We start from the raw sequence: 19,635 nt of genomic DNA, 5'->3' as shown, positions 1-19,635 counted from the left end.
AGTTCTAAGAAACGAGAAACACACAGATCAATGAAATAGAGTCCAGGAACAGATCCCACACATAAGTCAATTCATTTTGACAAAGGTGAAAGGACAATTCAATGGAAAGAGGACAGTCTTTTCAACAAATAGTGCAGGAACTATCAAATCAGATACAAAACAAAACTCAATTCAATCCATATTTCACATATTATACTAAATGTAATTCTAAATGGCTCATAGATCTGAATGTAAAATTTAAAAACATAAGGCGTCTAGAAGAAAAAAAAAATCTTTTGACCTTTCATTAGGGCAAAGATTTCTTAGATACAACTCCAAAATGCATTGGATGTATTTCATCAAAATTAACAACTTCTACTCCCCAAGTGTTGTTATTATTAAGAAAATGAAAAGACAGGGATGCCTGATGGCTCAGTAGTTCAGTGCTTGTCTTGGGCCCAGGGCATGATCCCAGAGTCCGGGGATGGATCCCATATCGGGCTCCCTGCATGGAGCCTGCTTCTCCCTCTGCCTGTGTCTCTGCCTCTCTCTCTCTCTGTGTCTCTCATGAATAAATAATAAAATCTTAAAAAAAAAAAAAATGAAAGGACAAACCTTAGACTGGTTAAAAAAAACAAAAAACAAAAAACAACTAACATTTTAGAAACATGTAACAAAAGACTTATATTCATCAAATTTCAATAGCCTGGGTGGCTTAGTCAGTTAAGCATCTGCCTTTGGCTCAGGTCATGACCCCAGAGTCCTAAGACTGGCTCCCTGCTCAGTGGGGAGCCTGCTTCTCCCTCTCCCTCTGCCCCCTCCCCTGCCCCTGCTTTCTCTCTCTCTCTCTGCTCTCTCTTTCAAATAAAATCTTTTTAAAAATTTTTTTATAAATAGGCAATAGATTTGAAAAGACACTTCACCAATGAAGATATACAAATGGCCAATAAGTGAGTACATGAAAAGATACTATCTTTGGCTATCAAAAAGAAAATTAAAACGACAATAAGGTACAACTACATGTATACAGAATAGCTGAAGTTAAAAGCAAAAACAAAGGCCTGGCTAGCTCCATAGGTGGAGCATGTGACTCTTAATTTTGAGTTCTTAATCCTGAGTTCAAGCTGCACATTGGGTGTAAATATTACTTAAAAATGGACTTTCTTCAGAGAGTTAGGACAAATTATTTTAAGATTTGTGTGGAATCAGAAAAGACCCCGAATAGCCAGGGGAATTTTAAAAAAGAAAACCATAGCTGGGGGCATCACAATGCCAGATTTCAGGTTGTACTACAAAGCTGTGGTCATCAAGACAGTGTGGTACTGGCACAAAAATAGACACATTAAAAAAAAAAAAATAGACACATAGATCAATGGAACAGAATAGAGAACCCAGAAGTGGGCCCTGAAATGTATGGTCATCTAATATTCGATAAAGGAGGAAAGACTATCCATTGGAAGAAAGACAGTCTCTTCAATAAATGGTGCTGGGAAAATTGGACATCCACATGCAGAAGAATGAAACTGGACCACTCTCTTTCACCATACACAAAGATAAACTCAAAATGGATGAGAGATCTAAATGTGAGACAAGAGTCCATCAAAATCATAGAGGAGAACACAGGCAACACCCTTTTTGAACTCAGCCACAGTAACTTCTTGCAAGATACATCCATGAAGGCAAAAGAAACAAAAGCAAAAATGAACTATTGGGACTTCATCAAGATAAGCTTTTGCACAGCAAAGGATACAGTCAACAAAACTAAACGACAACCTACAGAATGGGAGAAGATATTTGCAAACGACATATCAGATAAAGGGCTAGTTTCCAAAATCTATAAAGAACTTATTAAACTCAACACCAAAGAAACAAACAATCCAATCATGAAATGGGCTAAAGACATGAAGAGAAATCTCACAGAGGAAGACATGGACATGGCCAACATGCACATGAGAAAATGCTCTGCATCACTTGCCATCAGGGAAATACAAATCAAAACCACAATGAGATACCACCTCACACCAGTGAGAATGGGGAAAATTAACAAGGCAGGAAACAACAAATGTTGGAGAGGATGCGGAGAAAAGGGAACCCTCTTACACTGTTGGTGGGAATGTGAACTGGTGCAGCCACTCTGGAAAACTGTGTGGAGGTTCCTCAAAGAGTTAAAAATAGACCTGCCCTACGACCCAGCAATTGCACTGTTGGGGATTTACCCCAAAGATTCAGATGCAATGAAACGTCGGGACACCTGCACCCCAATGTTTCTATCAGCAATGGCCACAATAGCCAAACTGTGGAAGGAGCCTCGGTGTCCATCGAAAGATGAATGGATAAAGAAGATGTGGTTTATGTATACAATGGAATATTACTCAGCAATTAGAAACGACAAATACCCACCACTTGCTTCAACGTGGATGGAACTGGAGGGTATTATGCTGAGTGAAATAAGTCAATCGGAGAAGGACAAACAGTGTATGTTCTCATTCATTTGGGGAATATAAATAATAGTGAAAGGGAATATAAAGGAAGGGAAAAGAAATGTTGGGAAATATCAGGAAGGGAGACAGAACATAAAGACTCCTAACTCGGGGAAACGAACTAGGGGTGGTGGAAGGGGAGGAGGGCGGGTGTTGGAGGGGAATGGGTGACGGGCACTGAGGTGGACACTTGACAGGATGAGCACTGGGTGTTTTTCTGTATGTTGGTAAATTGAACACCAATAAAAATTAATTAAAAAAAAAATAAACTGAAAAAAATAAAATAAAATCTTATGGGACACCTGGGTGGCTCAGCGGTTGAGTGTCTGCCTTTGACTTAGGGTGTGATCTCGGGGTCCACAATCGAGTTCCACATTGGGTTCCTGCGGGGAGCCTACTTCTTCCTCTGCCTGTGTCTCTGCTTCTCTCTCTCGGTCTCTCATGAATAAATAAAATCTTTAAAACTAATAATTAATAAAAAGCAAAAACTAAACAAGTGACAATATCAAATGCAGACAACTATGAAGGACAACTGAAAATCTCATATATGCTGCTGGGAATGTAAAATGGTGCAGCTATTCTGGAACACAGTTTGACATATAAACACAATGGGACCCAGCAATCACAATCCTAGATACTCATTTAATCTAAATTTTTTTTTAAAGATTTTATTTATTTATTCATGAGAGACACACAGAGAGAGAGGGAGAGGCAGAGACACAGGCAGAGGGAAAAGCAGGCTCCATGCAGGAAGTCTGACGTGGGACTCGATCCCAGGTCTCCAGGATCACACCCTGGGCTGAAGGCGGTGCTAAACCACTGAGCCACCGGGGCTGCCCTAATCTAAATGGTTTAATCTAAAAACTCTCAAATTAGTAAACCCAGCCTGTTTTTCTCCACCGAACTCCTGATTTGTGTATCCAACTGTCTGCTTCTCATCTTCACTTGTAGGTCTAACAAGAAACTCAAATCTACTTTGTGAAAGAACTGATTCTTCACCCAGAAATATGCTCTTCCTACACTCTTACATACCTCAGTAAATGACAATTCTGGCCCAATAGTTATTTAGACCAAAGTCCTGAAGTCACACTGGACTCTCTTCTTTCTTACCTACCACAAGCAATCCACCAGCAAATCCTGTCAGTCCTTCCTTTAAAATATATCCAGATTAAAAAAAAACAAAAAAAAAAAATCCAGATTCAGGGGTGCCTGGGTGGCTCGGTCGGTTCGGCATCTGCCTTCGGCTCAGGTCATGATCTTGGGGTCTTAGGACTGAGCCCCATATTGGGGTCCCAAGCAGGGAATCTGCTTCTCCCTCTGCTCCTCTTCCTGCTCATTCTCTCTCTCTCTTTCTCTCAAATCGATAAATAAAATCTTTAATATATAGGTAGATAACTAGATCCATCCATCCAGATTCTGACCACTCATCATTACCTCCACTGCCACATCCTGGTCCAAGCCACCATTAGCTCTCACCAACATTATTGCTATAGGCTCCTACCTAATATCCTGGCCTGTACCCATACCACTTTACAGATTGTTTTCCACACAGCAGCCAATAGACTTGTAAAACATGTCAGGTGATATCACTGGTTTGCTCAATATTCTCCAAAGGCCTTTCACCTCACTAGTCACAGCAGAGTCCTACAGAGCTAGACTGTCAAGATTAGAATCTCGGCACTGATATTAATCTGCACAACTTCTGGCAAGTTGCTTAATCTTTTTACGTAGGCTCCACCAGCGTGGAGCTCAATACAGGGCTCAAACTCACAACCCTGAGTTCAAGACCTGAGCTGAGATCAAGAATCAGGCACTTAACTGACTGAGCCACCCAGGTGCCCCAAATTGCTTAATATTTTTACATCTCAGTTTCCATATCTCCAAAATGTGTCTACCTCATGAGGATGTAATGAGGATTTACAGACATTGACTTATTAAGTACTTAAGAACTAACACACAGTAAGGTTCCACAAATGTTAGCCACCTATTAACATTTTGTCTGCTCAACTTGTGAATTCATGAAGTCAAACGGAGAGCATGCCCCCCTTCCCAAAATAATGGAACATAAGCCTGACTTGGTGAGGCCTTTTCTGGGAGGGAAGAGTAGAGGTGGGTCTCTGTTTGCAGTGTCAAATATCCTTCCTGTAAATAGGCACAGGTGACCTCCAAATGGGTATTTCTTTGAGTAATTAAAAAAGAAATATAGACAGCCTATTCAAAAGTATATCCTACTTTTCTGGGATCCTCTCTGACTATACTGCCTGTCTCCATTAATCCAATCCAGACTCACTACTTGCTGTTTGTATTTTTCTACTCCCTATCTTTGGTTCTTGCTTTGTTTCCCCACCTGAACTGTCCTTTCACCTTTAGCTGCACTAAGCCTTCAACAACCCCTCATCTAGAAGTAACTTTTCCTTCCTCTATATTGCAGAGCAGTCTAGATCTCTCTTTCTTTTAAGATTTTATTTATTGACTTAGTTGTGAGAGAAAGAGCAAGTGCATGACAAGTGGGGGAAGGAGCAGAGGGAGAGGGACAAGCAGACCCCGCACTGAGCTCAGACCTGACTTAGGGCTCTATCTCATGACCCTGAGATCATGACCGGACACACCTTCATGATATCATGTAACCCTCCATATATAGACAAACTAAAAGCTAGGGTACAAAATCCTAAAGGAGATCTACTTAGGAAACCAGCAGACTTACCTTACCTAAGTCTATATAATCAAGAGTCTGTGGGGAAAACTTCTGTCTGGCATTCCCCACATCTATCATAATAGCCAAAATATAACCTGAAAGGACTATACATCATATTTCTAGAGGGGACCACTTTGGCAAAATATAAAACTCAGCAAAGCTGTATTCTTCCCAGAACAATGCGTTCTGTCTCAATATAAGCAGAAATCAACAAAATTTCAAAGACCCTAAATTACCTTTTTTTAAAAAAATTTATTTATTTAAGTGATCCTTACAACTAATGTGGGGCTTGAATTTATAACCGTGAGATCAAGAGTCGCATGCTCCTTTAACTGAACCAGACAGGCACCCCAAAACAAATTAACTTTTTTTTTTAAGATTTTATTTATTAATGAGAAACACACACACACACACACACACACACACACACACACACAGAGGCAGAGACACAGGCAGAGGGAGAAGCAGGCTCCATGCAGGGAGCCCGACATCGGACTCGATCCCAGGTCTCCAGGATCACACCCTGGGCTGAAGGCAGCGCTAAACTGCTGAGCCACCTGGGCTGCCCACAAATTTACTTTTTAATCCTAGTAGAGGCTATGCCTTATTCCTAAACTTCCCAAGAAAGATTAAATTAGTAAGATTTTTTTAATTTGAGGCGCTAACAGAATTGAAGATACATCTAGTATCTGGTAATGACAGAGACCAGCCTTGTACAGAAAAAGAAAGATCTCCTCAAGCTTAAATTTATTCAGGGGGATGCCTGGATGGGTCAATGGTTTAACACCTGCCTTTGGCCCAGGGTGTGATCCTGAAGACCTGGGATCAAGTCCCGCATCAGGCTCCCTGCATGGGGTCTGCTTCTCCCTCTCTCTCTCTGCCCCCCACCCCCACTCTCTCTCTCTCTGTCTCTCATGAATTAATAAAATCTTAAAAGAAAAAAAGCTTAAATTTATTCAGAAAAAGTAATGCTAACACTTAACCAAAGGTAAGCATTAAACCAAGTAAACCTTTTTTAAAGATTTTATTTATTTATTTGACAGAGAGCAAGCACACAAGCACGGGAAGGAGCAAAAGAGGTAGGAGCAAAGGAGGGGTGAAGGAGCACAGGGAGAAGTAGGTTCCCCACTGAGCAGGGAGCCTGACGTAGGGCTTGATCTCAGGACCCCAAGATCATGACATGAGCCAAAGCCTAATGCTTAATCAACTGAGCCACAAAATCACCCACCAAGTGATCTCTAACAATTATCAACCATAGTACTTCTAAAATAAAGCCCCTAAATTCTTTGACACTTCTCACATCAAGAAGTGGGATCTAGGGATCCCTGGGTGGCGCAGTGGTTTAGAGCCTGCCTTTGGCCCAAGGCGTGATCCTGGAGACCCGGGATCGAATCCCACGTCGGGCTCCCGGTGCATGGAGCCTGTTTCTCCCTCTGCCTGTGTCTCTGCCTCTCTCTCTCTCTCTCTGTGTGTGACTATCATAAATAAATTAAAAAAAAAAAAAAAGTGGGATCTATGTCTCTTCTCTGGAACTCAGCCACCACACTGTGAAGAAGCCCAAGAAAGAAACACCCAGACCCAGAATCAATTTGCTAGCTATGTGAATGCACCATCTTGAAAGTAGATCTACCATCTCTAACTAAACTACTAGCTACTAACACATAAAATCTATCCTTGCCAAGACATGCAAATTGTAGTTTCCTGAACCAAATAAATGACTATTGTTTTAAGCTTCTAAGTTTTAGGGTGATTTGTTACACAGCAATTGGTAACTGTAACATTAGTTTTTAATATTCTTTTATTTATTTATTTTTCAAGATTTTACTTATTCATTTGATACAGAGTGAGAGAAAGAGCATGAGGGAGAAACAGACTCCCCATTGAGTAGGCAGCCTGATGTAGGGCTCAATCCCAGGACCCTGGGATCATGTCCTGAGCCAAAGGCAGCTGCTTAACCTGAGACACCCAGGTGCCCCTTATGTTTTTTCATTTTTTAAATCTATTTTTCTTCCTTATGTTTTTTTTTTTAAGATTTATTTATTTATTCATGAGAGAGAGGGGGGGGGGGCAGAGACACAAGCAGAGGGAGAAGCAGGCTCCATGCCAGGAGCCCGATGTGGGACTCGATCCCAGGACTCCAGGATCACGCCCTGGGCCAAAGGCAGGCGCCAAACCGCTGAGCAACCCAGGGATCCCCTTCCTTATGTTCTTTAAAAGAAAAAGTCTGTAACAAAAAACAGCTAGCCTATTGCCCCTTGATTTACCACCTCATGTGACTTGTGGGAGGCAGGTAGCACAGTGGTTAAGAGCACAGACTTGTAGGGCTAGACTGGCAGGATTTGAATAGGGGGAAATCACATGGTCCCTGTACTTCTGTTTCTTCATCTATAAAAGGAAGACAGGAACCTCCTAGGCTCTTAGGATTAAAGAAGGCTATTGGAAAGGAAGCTATTTTAAAGAAAGGAGGTGGGGGATCCCTGGGTGGCTCAGCGGTTTAGCGTCTGCCTTTGGCTCAGGGCGCGATCCTGGGGTCCCGGGATCGAGTTCCACATCAGGCTCCCGGCATGGGCCTGCTTCTCCCTCCTCCTGTGTCTCTGCCTCTCTCTGTCTCTATGTCTATCATAAATAAATAAATCTTAAAAAAAAAAATAAAGAAAGAAAGGAGGTGGTAGCGAAGAGAAGCAAAAATATGGTTTAAAAAAACGGTAAGCAGTCAGAATGGCTGAAATTAACAAGTCAGAAAATGACAGATCTTGGAGAGAATGTGGAGAAAGAGGAACCCTCTTAGACTGTTGGTCGGAATGCAAGCTGGTATGGCCACTCTAAAACAATATGGAGGATCCTCAGAAAGTTGAACACAGAGCTACCCTATGACCCAGCATTGTACTATTAGTGATTTACCCCAAACATATAAAGGTAGTGATCCAAAGGGGCACCTGCACCCCAATGTTTAGAGCAGCAATGTCCACAATACCCAGATTATGGAAAACAGCTCAGATTTCCATTATCAGATGAATGGATATCGAGGACGTAATACACATACACACACACAATGGAATACAATTCAGCCACCAAAAAAATGAAATCTTGGCATTTGCAATGACATGGATAGAACTAGAGTGTATTACGCTAAGCAAAATAAGTTAATCAGAGAAAGACAATTATCATATGATCTCACTAGTGTGGAATGTAAGAGACCAGAGGATCATAGGGGAAGCGAGGAAAAAAATTAAATGAGATGAAATCAGAGAGTGAGACAAACCATAGGAGACTCTTAATCATTGGAAACAAACTGAGGGTTACTGGAGGAGAAGAGGGTGGGGGGATGGGGTAATTGGGTGATGGCATTAAGGAGGCCATGTGATGTAATGAGCACTGAGTGTTATATAAGACTGATGAATCACTGACCTCTACCTCTGAAACCAATAATATGTTATATCATTATACGTTAATTAACTGAGTTTAAATTTTTTTAAAAACCCACAAAAATGGTAAGATCAGGAAATTTTGGAAGGAAAGGGAAAGTAGGAATGTTCAGAAAAAAATCAAGGAGAGGGAAGCCTGGGTGACTCAGTGGTTGAGCATCTGCCTTTGGCTCAGGTCATGATCCTGGGGTCCTGGGATCGAGTCCCGCAGGGAGCCTGCTTCTCCTTCTGCCTATGTCTCTGTCTCTGTGTCTCTCTTGAATAAACAAAATCTTAAAAAAAGAAAAGAAAAGAAAAGAAAAGAAAAGAAAAGAAAAGAAAAGAAAAGAAAAGAAAAGAAAATCAAGGAGAAGCCTACCAGGAGGAGGTTGCTTAGCAGACCTGGCCACCAAATGAGACTGGGCTCTAGAGACTGACAGAGCTGCCAGGAATGCATTCCAGCAACTACAGCAGGAATAGACTGGGCTGAGCAACAGGGCACTGCCTACAGGAATATAATCTTCCTTCTAACTGTGAGGCCTTCCAACATCCTCAAAAAACTGAATAGTTTACCTTTATTCAAGTAGACTCATCTGCCCCTCCCCCATTCAGCCCCCTACCCCCACCATCATCTGACTTCATTGCTGATGCCTGCAGTTCCTTCCAACAAGGAGAGAAGACATTTTCATTCCACATTCAAAAGAAAAATGACAAAAATGCAAAGGTCTGGCTACAATAATGGTGAGCTGAATGAAGATTCAGTTAATCACCCTGCCAAGTGGGGCCCAAGTGGGGCCCAGTCAGACATCTTTGGAAGGAGAGGAAGGAACTAATGTTTTATTGAGGCCTACTAAATGTCAGGCCACGGTCCTTAGATAGCAAGTAGATTCACATCAATTTGGATAATTTCCAATGTCTTAAATATTTATTGAATAACAGAAGAAACAAATCTAAGTATGCCATTTATCACGCTTGGGGTGACAGAGGAAGTATCTAAAAGCAGGAGAGTATAAGGTCACCATCACTGGGGGGAAAAGGTCATAGAATAGGGAAAAAGAAAAGATCTAAGGATATTGATGCAGAGAAACTATTGATTTCAACACTAACTAGAATCACATTTACTCTCCCACGAAGAAGACAAAAATGATAGAGACTAGCTTTGCCATTTACATGGCTTTGGGAAAGTGATTTAACTTCTGTGTGCTTCAGTATCTTCATCCCTAAAATGGGTAATTACACCTATTTCACTGGGTTATTGTAAGAATCAAATGAGCTAACATAAGTACTTAAAATAGGACCTCGTGCATAATTAATGCTATTTAATTATTGCTCGCAATTATTATTATTACTATGGTTACCATTCTTCTTGTCTGAGATATCTGACCCAAATATATCAACTCAGGAAGACCTATCATTACACAGAAGCACACTGTTCTCAGGAGATTCACTAGTGGCAGTAAAAGCAGAAAAAGGGTTTTTGTAAGCATATAAAACCCATGAATTCCTCTTTGGGGAATAACTAGGGAGATTTCAGGTATTAGACTCTTTTTTTTTTCTTTTTTTTTTTTTAAGATTTTATTTATTTATTCATGAGAGACACAGAGAGAGGGAAGCAGACATAAGCAGAGGGAAAAGCAGGTTTCCTGCAAGGACCCTGATGTGGGACCCGATCCAAGACCCCGGGATCACACCCTAAGCCAAAGGCAGACAGACGCTCAACCACCGAGCCACCCAGGTGTCCCAGGTATTAGACTCTTTATTTCTCCTTCTCTTCGTTGGTATTTTTCTGGTTATTAAGTCATTCTTCATAACATAAGGGGTGGGAGGAGATGTGAAAAATGAGACAAAGTATAAACGAAAAAAAAATGAATAAAGTGAATGCATAAAGTGCATTCTGAGAACTGCTAACAGTTCAAACAACTTCACTGGTGGAGAACATGGCCACATTAACTTACATAAATACTATCCATACTTCGTATGACAAGGGATTGAGAACGATAGGAACTAGGAACTAGCATTCACCATAAAATCTGATGATCTCAAGGCCTAAAAATGAGAGAAGAGTTTGCTCCCATGCTTTTCCTAATCAAAACTGGGCTTTGGTTTCTAAGAAGAGCTATTCAGAAACAAGACCATAGAGAATACATCTCAGATAACATGAAAACAGGAAATTATTCTAATACAAGAAGAAATGGATAGAGAAATAGAAAAGAGACTAGTGGTAGGACACCTTGCTTTCAGTTTTATTTTAAAGAGAAGTATACACATATGTCTATAACTATATATTTTACAGAGAATTATATATGTTATGTATGTAATTCTCAGAATGTTTACACTGAAAGGTTGTCTCTCAGAGACCTGCTCACACCGATTCACAAAGGAAAAAAACTCTTGGCCTCTGCTTTTTAAGAGTGACTTTTGAGAGGCAGACTACTTACCTCTATCTTCCAAGAAGAAAAGAGACATAAACATATTAAGTGCATGCTACGTATCACGCATAAACAAGGCATCTTATATACTTTATCTCAGTTCATCTTCATGATAGCTCTATGAACACTTATGAGAAAACCAAAACAAAGAGAAATGAGGAACTCTCCCCAACCAACATAACACTACCTATAAATGATGAAATAAACTCAGGTGTACTTTCAATCCAAAGCTCATATATGTTCTATGCACTTCACTTTACTGCCTAAGGCATGACAGATACTATACTAAACAGATACTATAATATCTACTTGCCTGAATGTCAATGTCTGCCCACAGAAATAAGTTGGAGCACTGGAGTAGAGCACACCCGAGGACTCAGAATCATTCCGGAGGGCTATATTTCTTCGACTACTTAAGCTGTACCCCTCAAAGCCAGCTGTCCACTCTTTAAAAAACAAAGATATTGAAATTAAAATCTTTTGAGAAAAAAAAATAAAATAAAATAAAATCTTTTGAGGAGTATCTTCAACACAGACACATTAAATTAAAGTTGGAAGTGGGGGCAGCCATAGTGGCGCAGTGGTTTAGCGCCTCCTGCAGCCTGGGGTATGATCCTGGAGATCCAGGATCGAGTCCCATGTCAGATTCCCTGCATGGAGCCTGCTTCTCCCTCTGCCTGTGTCCCAGCCATTCTTTCTCTCTCTCTCTCTCTCAATGAATAAATAAATAAAATCTAAAAAAAAAAAAAAAAAAAAAAAAGTTGGAAGTGGAAGAAGCTACTCTTCGGGGTCATGGGCAATTTCCATTAAAGAAGAGATTCGGTGACAGGGGATCTTGGTTAATCCTAAAAAAAATCACAAAAAATGTTAGTCTATTCCTGCACAATTCTGGCATGGAAGATCAAGCGAGTGTTATCTCCTAACTAATAAAATCAGAGTGTAGCATGAAAGTTTGAGCTGATTCAAACCTGATTAATAACTAACAAATGAGTCTGAATATTTTTTAAAAGACCAATTTCAAATCATAAGACTTCCATCCAGATACTCATTGAAGGTTTGGAAAATCAGTATCCTTCTCCCCCTTTTTTAAAAAATCAGTATCCTGATGCAACATTTAAAAATCTTTGGATTTAGGGGATGCTGATAATCCTGCCTGGCAGTATTTCTGGACTCTGGAGATAAGAACTAATGGAAATTTCTCAAAATCCACATGAAGTAATTTGAATAGGACCATGCTGTTCTCACCAATTCAGGTTTTACTGTCAGAAAATATGGTTGTCAGTGTGCTGCCCTGAGCACAGGCACAAGCATTCTGAGACACAATTATGCTTCAGGAGTGAGAGGACAACAGCATACCATGAGGCACCAATGTGGAGTGACCCATCTGGGGGACACTCCAAGGACTCCACTCCTGTCGGCCATCTCCTCGAGCGCAAACTCTGAACTGATAATCAACGTTGGGGTCTATGTGCAACACAATGAACTCAGTTTCAGAGCCTACGTATACGTCTTCAAAATGATTTGAAGTGCATTTGCGGAACTGGAGCCTGTAATCCTGGGCTGTAAAGTCGTCATCCACCTAAGGAGAAAGGCTTTGTTAGGTAAAAACCAGGAAATGAATGATTTCTCTCAGCATCATGGCTTAAGAACTCTGAGGCCAAGCAGAGAAGCCCATGTGCTGAATATGGGCTACTCTCAGGAAGGACAAAGGAAATATGCCATAACTATTTCCCTTTATTTCTTTACTGAACCATGTGTTCTATACTTCCTACTCTGGTTTGTAGAACTCTGTTTCCTTTGAAGAAATGCCATGTTTTCTTTTTCTTTCTTTCTTTTTTTTTTTTTTTTTAAGATTTGTTTATTCATTCTAAAAAGAGGAGAGAGATCGAGCAGGGAGGGCAAAGGGAGAGGGACAGAGGGAGAATCTCCAAACAGACTCAACAAACTGAGCCACCCAGGTGCTCTGATATGGCACATTTTCTACACAATAATGCCAAAGATAAAATATTCAAAATATAAAGATAGGAATCCCACAACTAACTACATCATTCACAAAACCAAGATAATTAATAAACAAAACATATAAAAGACTCCCCTAAAACTTAACAGGAGAGAAACCACCCAAAAAGAGAATAAACAAAAGGCACAAACAAGCATCCTATAGAATTAGAGATATAAGCAACCAAAAATATATAGAAATAGTCAACCAAATTTGTAATATAGACAATGCAACCTGAAACCAAAATGAGATACCGTATTGGCAGAAATGTAAAGTCCGACAATGCCAAACATTGGTCAGGATGCAGAGTACCAGAACTCATACACTGCTGGTACAAGGAAACACTAGTACAAAAAAAAGAATTTGGTATTTCTAGTAGAGTATAAATCCAATACTCTAAGACCTCATAATTTTACTGGGTATATACCTGAGAAAAAAAAATCTTATATGTGTAAACAAGGGAACATGCATAATAATGTTTATAGCAAAAAAACTGGAACTCTAGGCCCACTGACAGGCAAAAGAATAAAAATGCTAAGTCTTGGGCAGCCCTGGTGGCGCAGCGGTTTGGTGCCGCCTGCAGCCTGGGGTGTGATCCTGGAGACCCGGGATCGAGTCCCGCATCAGGCTTCCTGCGTGGGGCCTGCTTCTCCCTCTGCCTGTGTCTCTGCCTCTCTCTCATTGTCTCTGAATGAATAAATAAATAAATCTTTAAAAAAACAACAACAAAAAAATGATAAGTCTTTGTTTTGAACCAACACAAACATCTCTACTTCTTTCTTCTATAACAAGCCTTCAGGGATCCCTGGGTGGCTCATTAGCACCTGCCTTCAGCCCAGGATGTGATCCTGGAGTCCCTGGATCGAATCCCACATCAGGCTCCCTGCATGGAGCCTGCTTCTCTGCTTCTCTCTCTGCCTATGTCTCTGCCTCTCTCTCTCTGTCTCTCATGAATAAATAAATTTAAAAAATCTTAAAAAAAAAAAAACAAAAACAAGCCTTCAGTAAAAACAATCCACTTAAGGGGCGCCTGGGCGGCTCATTTTGTTAAGCATCCGACTTGGTTTCAGCTCAAGTCTGATCTCAGGGTCATGAGATCCAGCCCCATGTTGGCTTCCATGCTCGGCAGGGAGCCTGCTTGAGCTTCTCTTTCCTTCGCCCTCAGCCCCTCCCCTTTCACTCTCTCTAAAATAAATAAATAAATCTTTAAAAAGAAATTTCATTTAGGGGCACGTGGGTGGCTCAGTCAGCTCAACATCTGCCTTTGGTTCAGGTCATGTTCCCAGAGTCCTGGAATTGAGCTCTGCATGGGGCTCCCTGCTCAGTGAGGAGTCGGCTTCTCCCTCTCTCTATGCCCCTCTCCTCTGCTCATGCTCTTTCTTTTTTTTTTTTTTTTAAGATTTTATTTATTTATTCATAGAGACGCACACAGAGAGAGGGGCAGAGGCACAGGCAGAAGGAGAAGCAGGCTCCATGCAGGGAGCCCGACGTGGGACTTGATCCAGGGTCCCCAGGATCAAACCCCGGGCTGCAGGCAGCGCTAAACCTCTGCGCCACCGGGACTGCCCTCATGCTCTTTCTCAAGCACAGTCATGCTCCCTCTCAAATGAATAAATAAAATCTTTTTTTAAAAGTCCATTTAAAGGGATGCCTGGGTGGCTCAGTTGATGAGTGTCTGCCTTTTTTTTTTTTTAATAATGAAATCCCAGGCTCCACCAGCCCATCTATTTTTTTTTTAATTTTTATTTATTTATGATAGTCACAGAGATAGAGAGAAAGAGGCAGAGACATAGGCAGAGGGAGAAGCAGGCTCCATGCACGGGGAACCCGATGTGGGATTTGATCCTGAGTCTCCAAGATCGTGCCCTGGGCCAAAGGCAGGCACCAAACTGCTGCGCCACCCAGGGATCCCGAGTGTCTGCCTTTGGCTCAGGGCATGATCCCAGTGTCCAGGATCGAGTCCCACATCAGGCTCCATGAGGGCAGCCTGCTTCTCCCTCTCCCTGTCTCTGCCTCTCTCTATATATATATCTCTCATGAATGAATAAATAACATCTTTTTAAAAAGTCCATTTAAGAAAAATCAATCATTTCTGGAAGCTGAGCATCCACTCTGAATGATGTATTTGTCAATAGCCAAGACACTTATGACTCATTTGGATATTATATACTATAATATGGTAACTTATCTACATAACATGATTTAATACAGAAAATTCTCAGCAATGCTGAGAATGTAAAGAAACCACAGTTTAGGATTTTATTTCAGAATTATCAGTTCAGTGTGGAACAGAAAATATCAGACACCCAGTATTTGCTATTATCTTTTGACTTTTGTAATAAACAGAAATGGAAGAGATCTTCAACTCACTAATAGTTGAGTCTGGGAAATCTGTGATGGGAAGTACTGCTGTGATACAGAGATTTTTAAAGGTATTTTTTAGAATTATTTATATCAAACTGGAAGACCTACCTTCATTCAAGTTCCCTGTAACTTTAATCGTAAAGGAAGAGGGACTTTTGTTTGTGAAGAGAAGAAAACATTCAAAGATAGTTAATAAGAAAGTCTAAAAGGCCCTCAGATCTCAAATGCATCATATTGAAGCCGTTTCTACAATTCTTAATTACGTACCTTACACCATCGAACAATGATGCCTCCAGGTTTCTCTATTAGTTCTTCTATCTGTACTGGTGGGCGAGATGCTACCGTTCCATGCTTGAAAATGTGGTCTTTCACTATGTTCAGAATTGAGTCATCCAACTGAGCAGACAAACAAGGCACATCAACCAGTAAAGGCACTTCTGGTAAGCTGAGGAAACAAAGTTCATGTGTTTATGAGACTTTTAATTGAGTGTTAAAAATATGAAGCATAGCTTAGATCAGTCACATACTATAATGATGCTGAAGCCCCCAGGAAATAATGCTAATGCCAGTAGGGGCTTTGTAAAACATTACATAAAGATTCTCTCCCCAAATAAACATAAGTAAGAAAAGAGAAAATTGGTAGGATCACCACTGTCGAGTTTATACCAAAAGATCTGGTGTGCTCAGTTCCCGTATAGTCAGAATTTCTAAAATTAAACACTTCTTTTACATGTTAGAATTGAAGAAAATCTACAGTCATACTATACCAAAAAATATAAGCACAACTATTTCATACCACTAATACTGGTATTGGGCAGTGAACCTTGAAATATATATTTTCTATCTCATTAACTCAGAATCTTAAAGTGGGGGAGGGGAAGCAGGCAGTTTAAATGTTTAAAACTAAACCTGAGAGGTGCTAACTCCTTTACCTGTCCAACTGAATGTGTGAGGCCTTTTTGGTAAAGTTCCACAGTTTTTCATTCTGTTCTCCTATGCCACCAAGAATGGCAATCTCCCCTACAATCAGGAATGAGAGAACAAATACAGCAAAAATGGTCACATTATAAAGTAATCATTATAACCCATGTCTACGTGGGTCACTGGTTTTCTTGCAAACAATTCTTAAGTGATTCCACAGTCAAGTTCCCAAAAAGTAAAAGCAGAAACTATTTTAGAAGTGACTCTATTGTGAAGCTCACAAGGAAAGGGGGTACATAATGGTAACATTTTACCAGAGACAAAAGATTCTGCTCTATACAAAGAAATCTAGTTTGTTGACCAATTTTATACAAAGAAGAAGGTCCATGTACTTTTTTCCATCTTTCCTACAGAATCTTTATTTACAGAAACCCAACAGGAGCTGGTACAGATATTACCCTGACAGAAAAATAGGGCTTTTTTTTTTTTTTTTTTTTAAGATTTTAGATTTTATTTATTTGAGAAAGAGAGAGAGAATGGGGGGAAGGAGAGAGAGAGAAGCAGACTCCCTCTGAGCAGGGAGCCCAATGTGGGGTTTGATCCCAGGAATCTGGGATCATGATCTGAGCAAAAGGCATCACTTAACTGACTAAGCCACCAAGGCACGCCACGGGCATGGGGTCTTATAAAGTCAAATGATATAGCTGTCTTCAAAAAAAACAACAAAAAAAAAAAAACCAAAAAAAAACAATCACTTATCAGGAATTATTCCACAGAAAAATAAAAAGAAAAAGCTATATAAAGGCATTAAAAAAATTACCAACTTCTATGTCCTTCCACAGCCCCAAAGAAACACTACTAGAACTCTTTTCCATTTGTTATGCCCTGGAGTAATTCAAGTTTTTTGGGACCATATAACATGATATTCTCTCTCACCAAAAAAAAAATAGGAATATTCAACACTGGGATCCCTGGGTGGCGCAGCGGTTTAGCGCCTGCCTTTAGCCCAGGGCGTGATCCTGGAGACCGGGGATCGAATCCCACGTCAGGCTCCTGGTGCATGGGGCTTGCTTCTCCCTCTGCCTATGTCTCTGCCTCTCTCTCTCTCTGTGACTATCATAAATAAATAAAAATTTTAAAAAAATATTGAACACTGCCTCAAAGTCCTCAAAATTCCATAAATAAGTTTTTATCCCTTGGGATGTAGGAAAGAGACTGAAATTACAAAAAAAAAAAAAAAAGTATAAAAATTTTTAAGCATCAGATGCTGTAACAAACAAGTTTGTGCCTCAAAGGATTTATTTTCTAAAATAAAAACATTTCTCAGTCCTCGGGGTGATGGGTGTACACTCCTGACCTGTGAACTGTTTCTGGGTTTGTTTCCAAATGCAAAGCCTCTAGGGAAAGACATTCTGTGGTCCCACTAAGAAGAATTCTCTCAAAGGCACTGTTAGGGTCAGTGGCAAATAAGCAGTTCTCACTGAAGAGAAGACAAAATGTAATTAGCATGTAAAGATAACACCATACCACATTCTAAATGGGACTAAATAAAAGGGAATGAATTTCCAGTTAGAGCGACAGACTTGTGAGCCATGCACCCTTTTTATCCCATGCCACTCATACCACTCAATGCAGAAGGGTAGTGGTATTTCAGTCTCCTTCTCTGGCTTTTTCCTTACTTGTCCTTTAAATGCTGGCATCCAGGGCACTTGGATTGCTCAGTGGTTGAGTGTCTGCCTTTGGCTCAGAGTGTGATCCCGGGGTCCTGGGATCGAGTCACGCATTGGGCTCCCCAGAAGGAGCCTGCTTCTCCCTCTGTGTATGTCTCTCTCTCTGTTCTCATGAATAAATAAATAAAATCTTTAAAATAAAAAAATAAATGCCAGCATCTTCTGCCACCCTCTCTTCTCGCATTAGCTTTGGAAGATTTCCTTACTCCCATGGATTCAGACATGATATGTACACCATCATTTGCCATACTGACATACTGATCTCTCTCCTAAGCCACATGCCACATTCCCAACTCCTTCGGGGCATCCTGAGCACCTCACACTCAACATGCCCCAAACTGAAGGCCTAACTACCCACTGAAGCCCATCCTTCTTTGTTTCCAATGTCAGTAAGACAGCACAACTCACCTGGTCATCCAAAATTAGGCTGGTTTTTTACTTCCTAAATTCCTCCCTTTATTCTTCAACCTATCTCCAAGCAATGACCAATAACTAATACTCATTGGTAGGTAAAATCATCAATAATTTTATCTCTGAGAAGTCTTCAAATCAGCCCCACTTCATCTCCACCTGTCACTGCATTCATTATTTCCTGTCTGGATCAGTGCTAGAACTTCCAAATTGGCCTTTTTTTTTTTTTTTTTAAGATTTTATTTATTTATTCATGAGAGGCACAGAAAGAGAGAGGCAGAGACACAGGCAGAGGGAGAAGTAGGCTCCATGCAGGGAACCCGATGTGGGACTCAATCCCGGGTTCCCAGGATCACACCCTGGACCAAAGATGATGCTAAAACGCTGAGCCACAGGGGCTGCCCCCTAATTGGCCTTTTTTACCTCTAGTCTTATGACCTCAAATATAGTCTCCAAACTGCGGGCAACATCGTGTTTTTTTTAATGCAAATCTGATTGTGTAACTTTGCTGCCTAAAATACTTCAATAGACCCTTGATAAGCCATTCACTTCACTCGTGATGTTACTTCCACTACTGCTTCAAATCACGCTGTTACTTTCTTTTCTTCTGCTTAATGAATTCCTTCAAGCCTCTGTGGAACTCCTCCTACAGAGAGCTATCCTACACTCTCCCACAGTTAAGTGCTTCTCCTTCTGTGCCCCTGTAGGTCTTAGATCTCTCTCAGCATGTATGCCTCTTACTGTGCTGTGAATCCCAAAGGGCACAACCGTTACCTTTTTATTTAATGTACTTGACAAAGATCTATGTGAAGGGAGGAAGGTGGATGTGAAGACAGGAAGATAGCAAAGCAAGATCTGGGCATGCTTTAAGCACAATAATTGGCTGCAGACAGGTATATAACCACTACAATCTCAGAAGTAAACATCAACCAGTTTTTAAGCTTCTAAAACTAACAATGGAATTAAATTCTATGAACACTCGGAAAAATATTTGAAGAGACTCATAAGGACCTCGAAATCACTGTGTTACAAGTGAATTAAGATACTATCATAAAACCATTTGAGAAAAACCATTTACCACTAGTTTTGTAAATCATTATAATTAACACTTTAATTGTACTCATCCTGAGATATCTCACTGTATATCTATTATCCTATCTATCCTGAGGTAGGAACTTTCTAAGCATTCCACAGATGCCAAGAAGACCGCCTGGTACCCTGAG

General features: G+C 40.5%; 1 protein-coding gene across 1 annotated transcript in view; it reads right to left on the bottom strand.

The window, feature by feature from the left end:
• The window catches only part of CRLF3 (cytokine receptor like factor 3), a 45,292-nt gene that overhangs the window by 11,461 nt on the left and 14,196 nt on the right, over nt 1-19,635 (bottom strand). Inside the window, exons 3-6 of the mRNA XM_026016123.2 lie at nt 16,283-16,370; nt 15,618-15,795; nt 12,344-12,566; nt 11,301-11,433 (exon numbers count right to left, since the gene is read on the bottom strand). Of these exons, the coding sequence (XP_025871908.2) occupies nt 11,301-11,433; nt 12,344-12,566; nt 15,618-15,795; nt 16,283-16,370 (622 nt within the window). The remainder of the gene's footprint in view (nt 1-11,300; nt 11,434-12,343; nt 12,567-15,617; nt 15,796-16,282; nt 16,371-19,635) is intronic.

This window comes from Vulpes vulpes, chromosome 2 (assembly GCF_048418805.1).
Source record: "Vulpes vulpes isolate BD-2025 chromosome 2, VulVul3, whole genome shotgun sequence".
NCBI lineage: Eukaryota > Metazoa > Chordata > Mammalia > Carnivora > Canidae > Vulpes > Vulpes vulpes.
The sequence above is the reverse complement of the archived record's forward strand: the minus strand, read 5'-3'. Positions and strand labels throughout refer to the sequence as shown.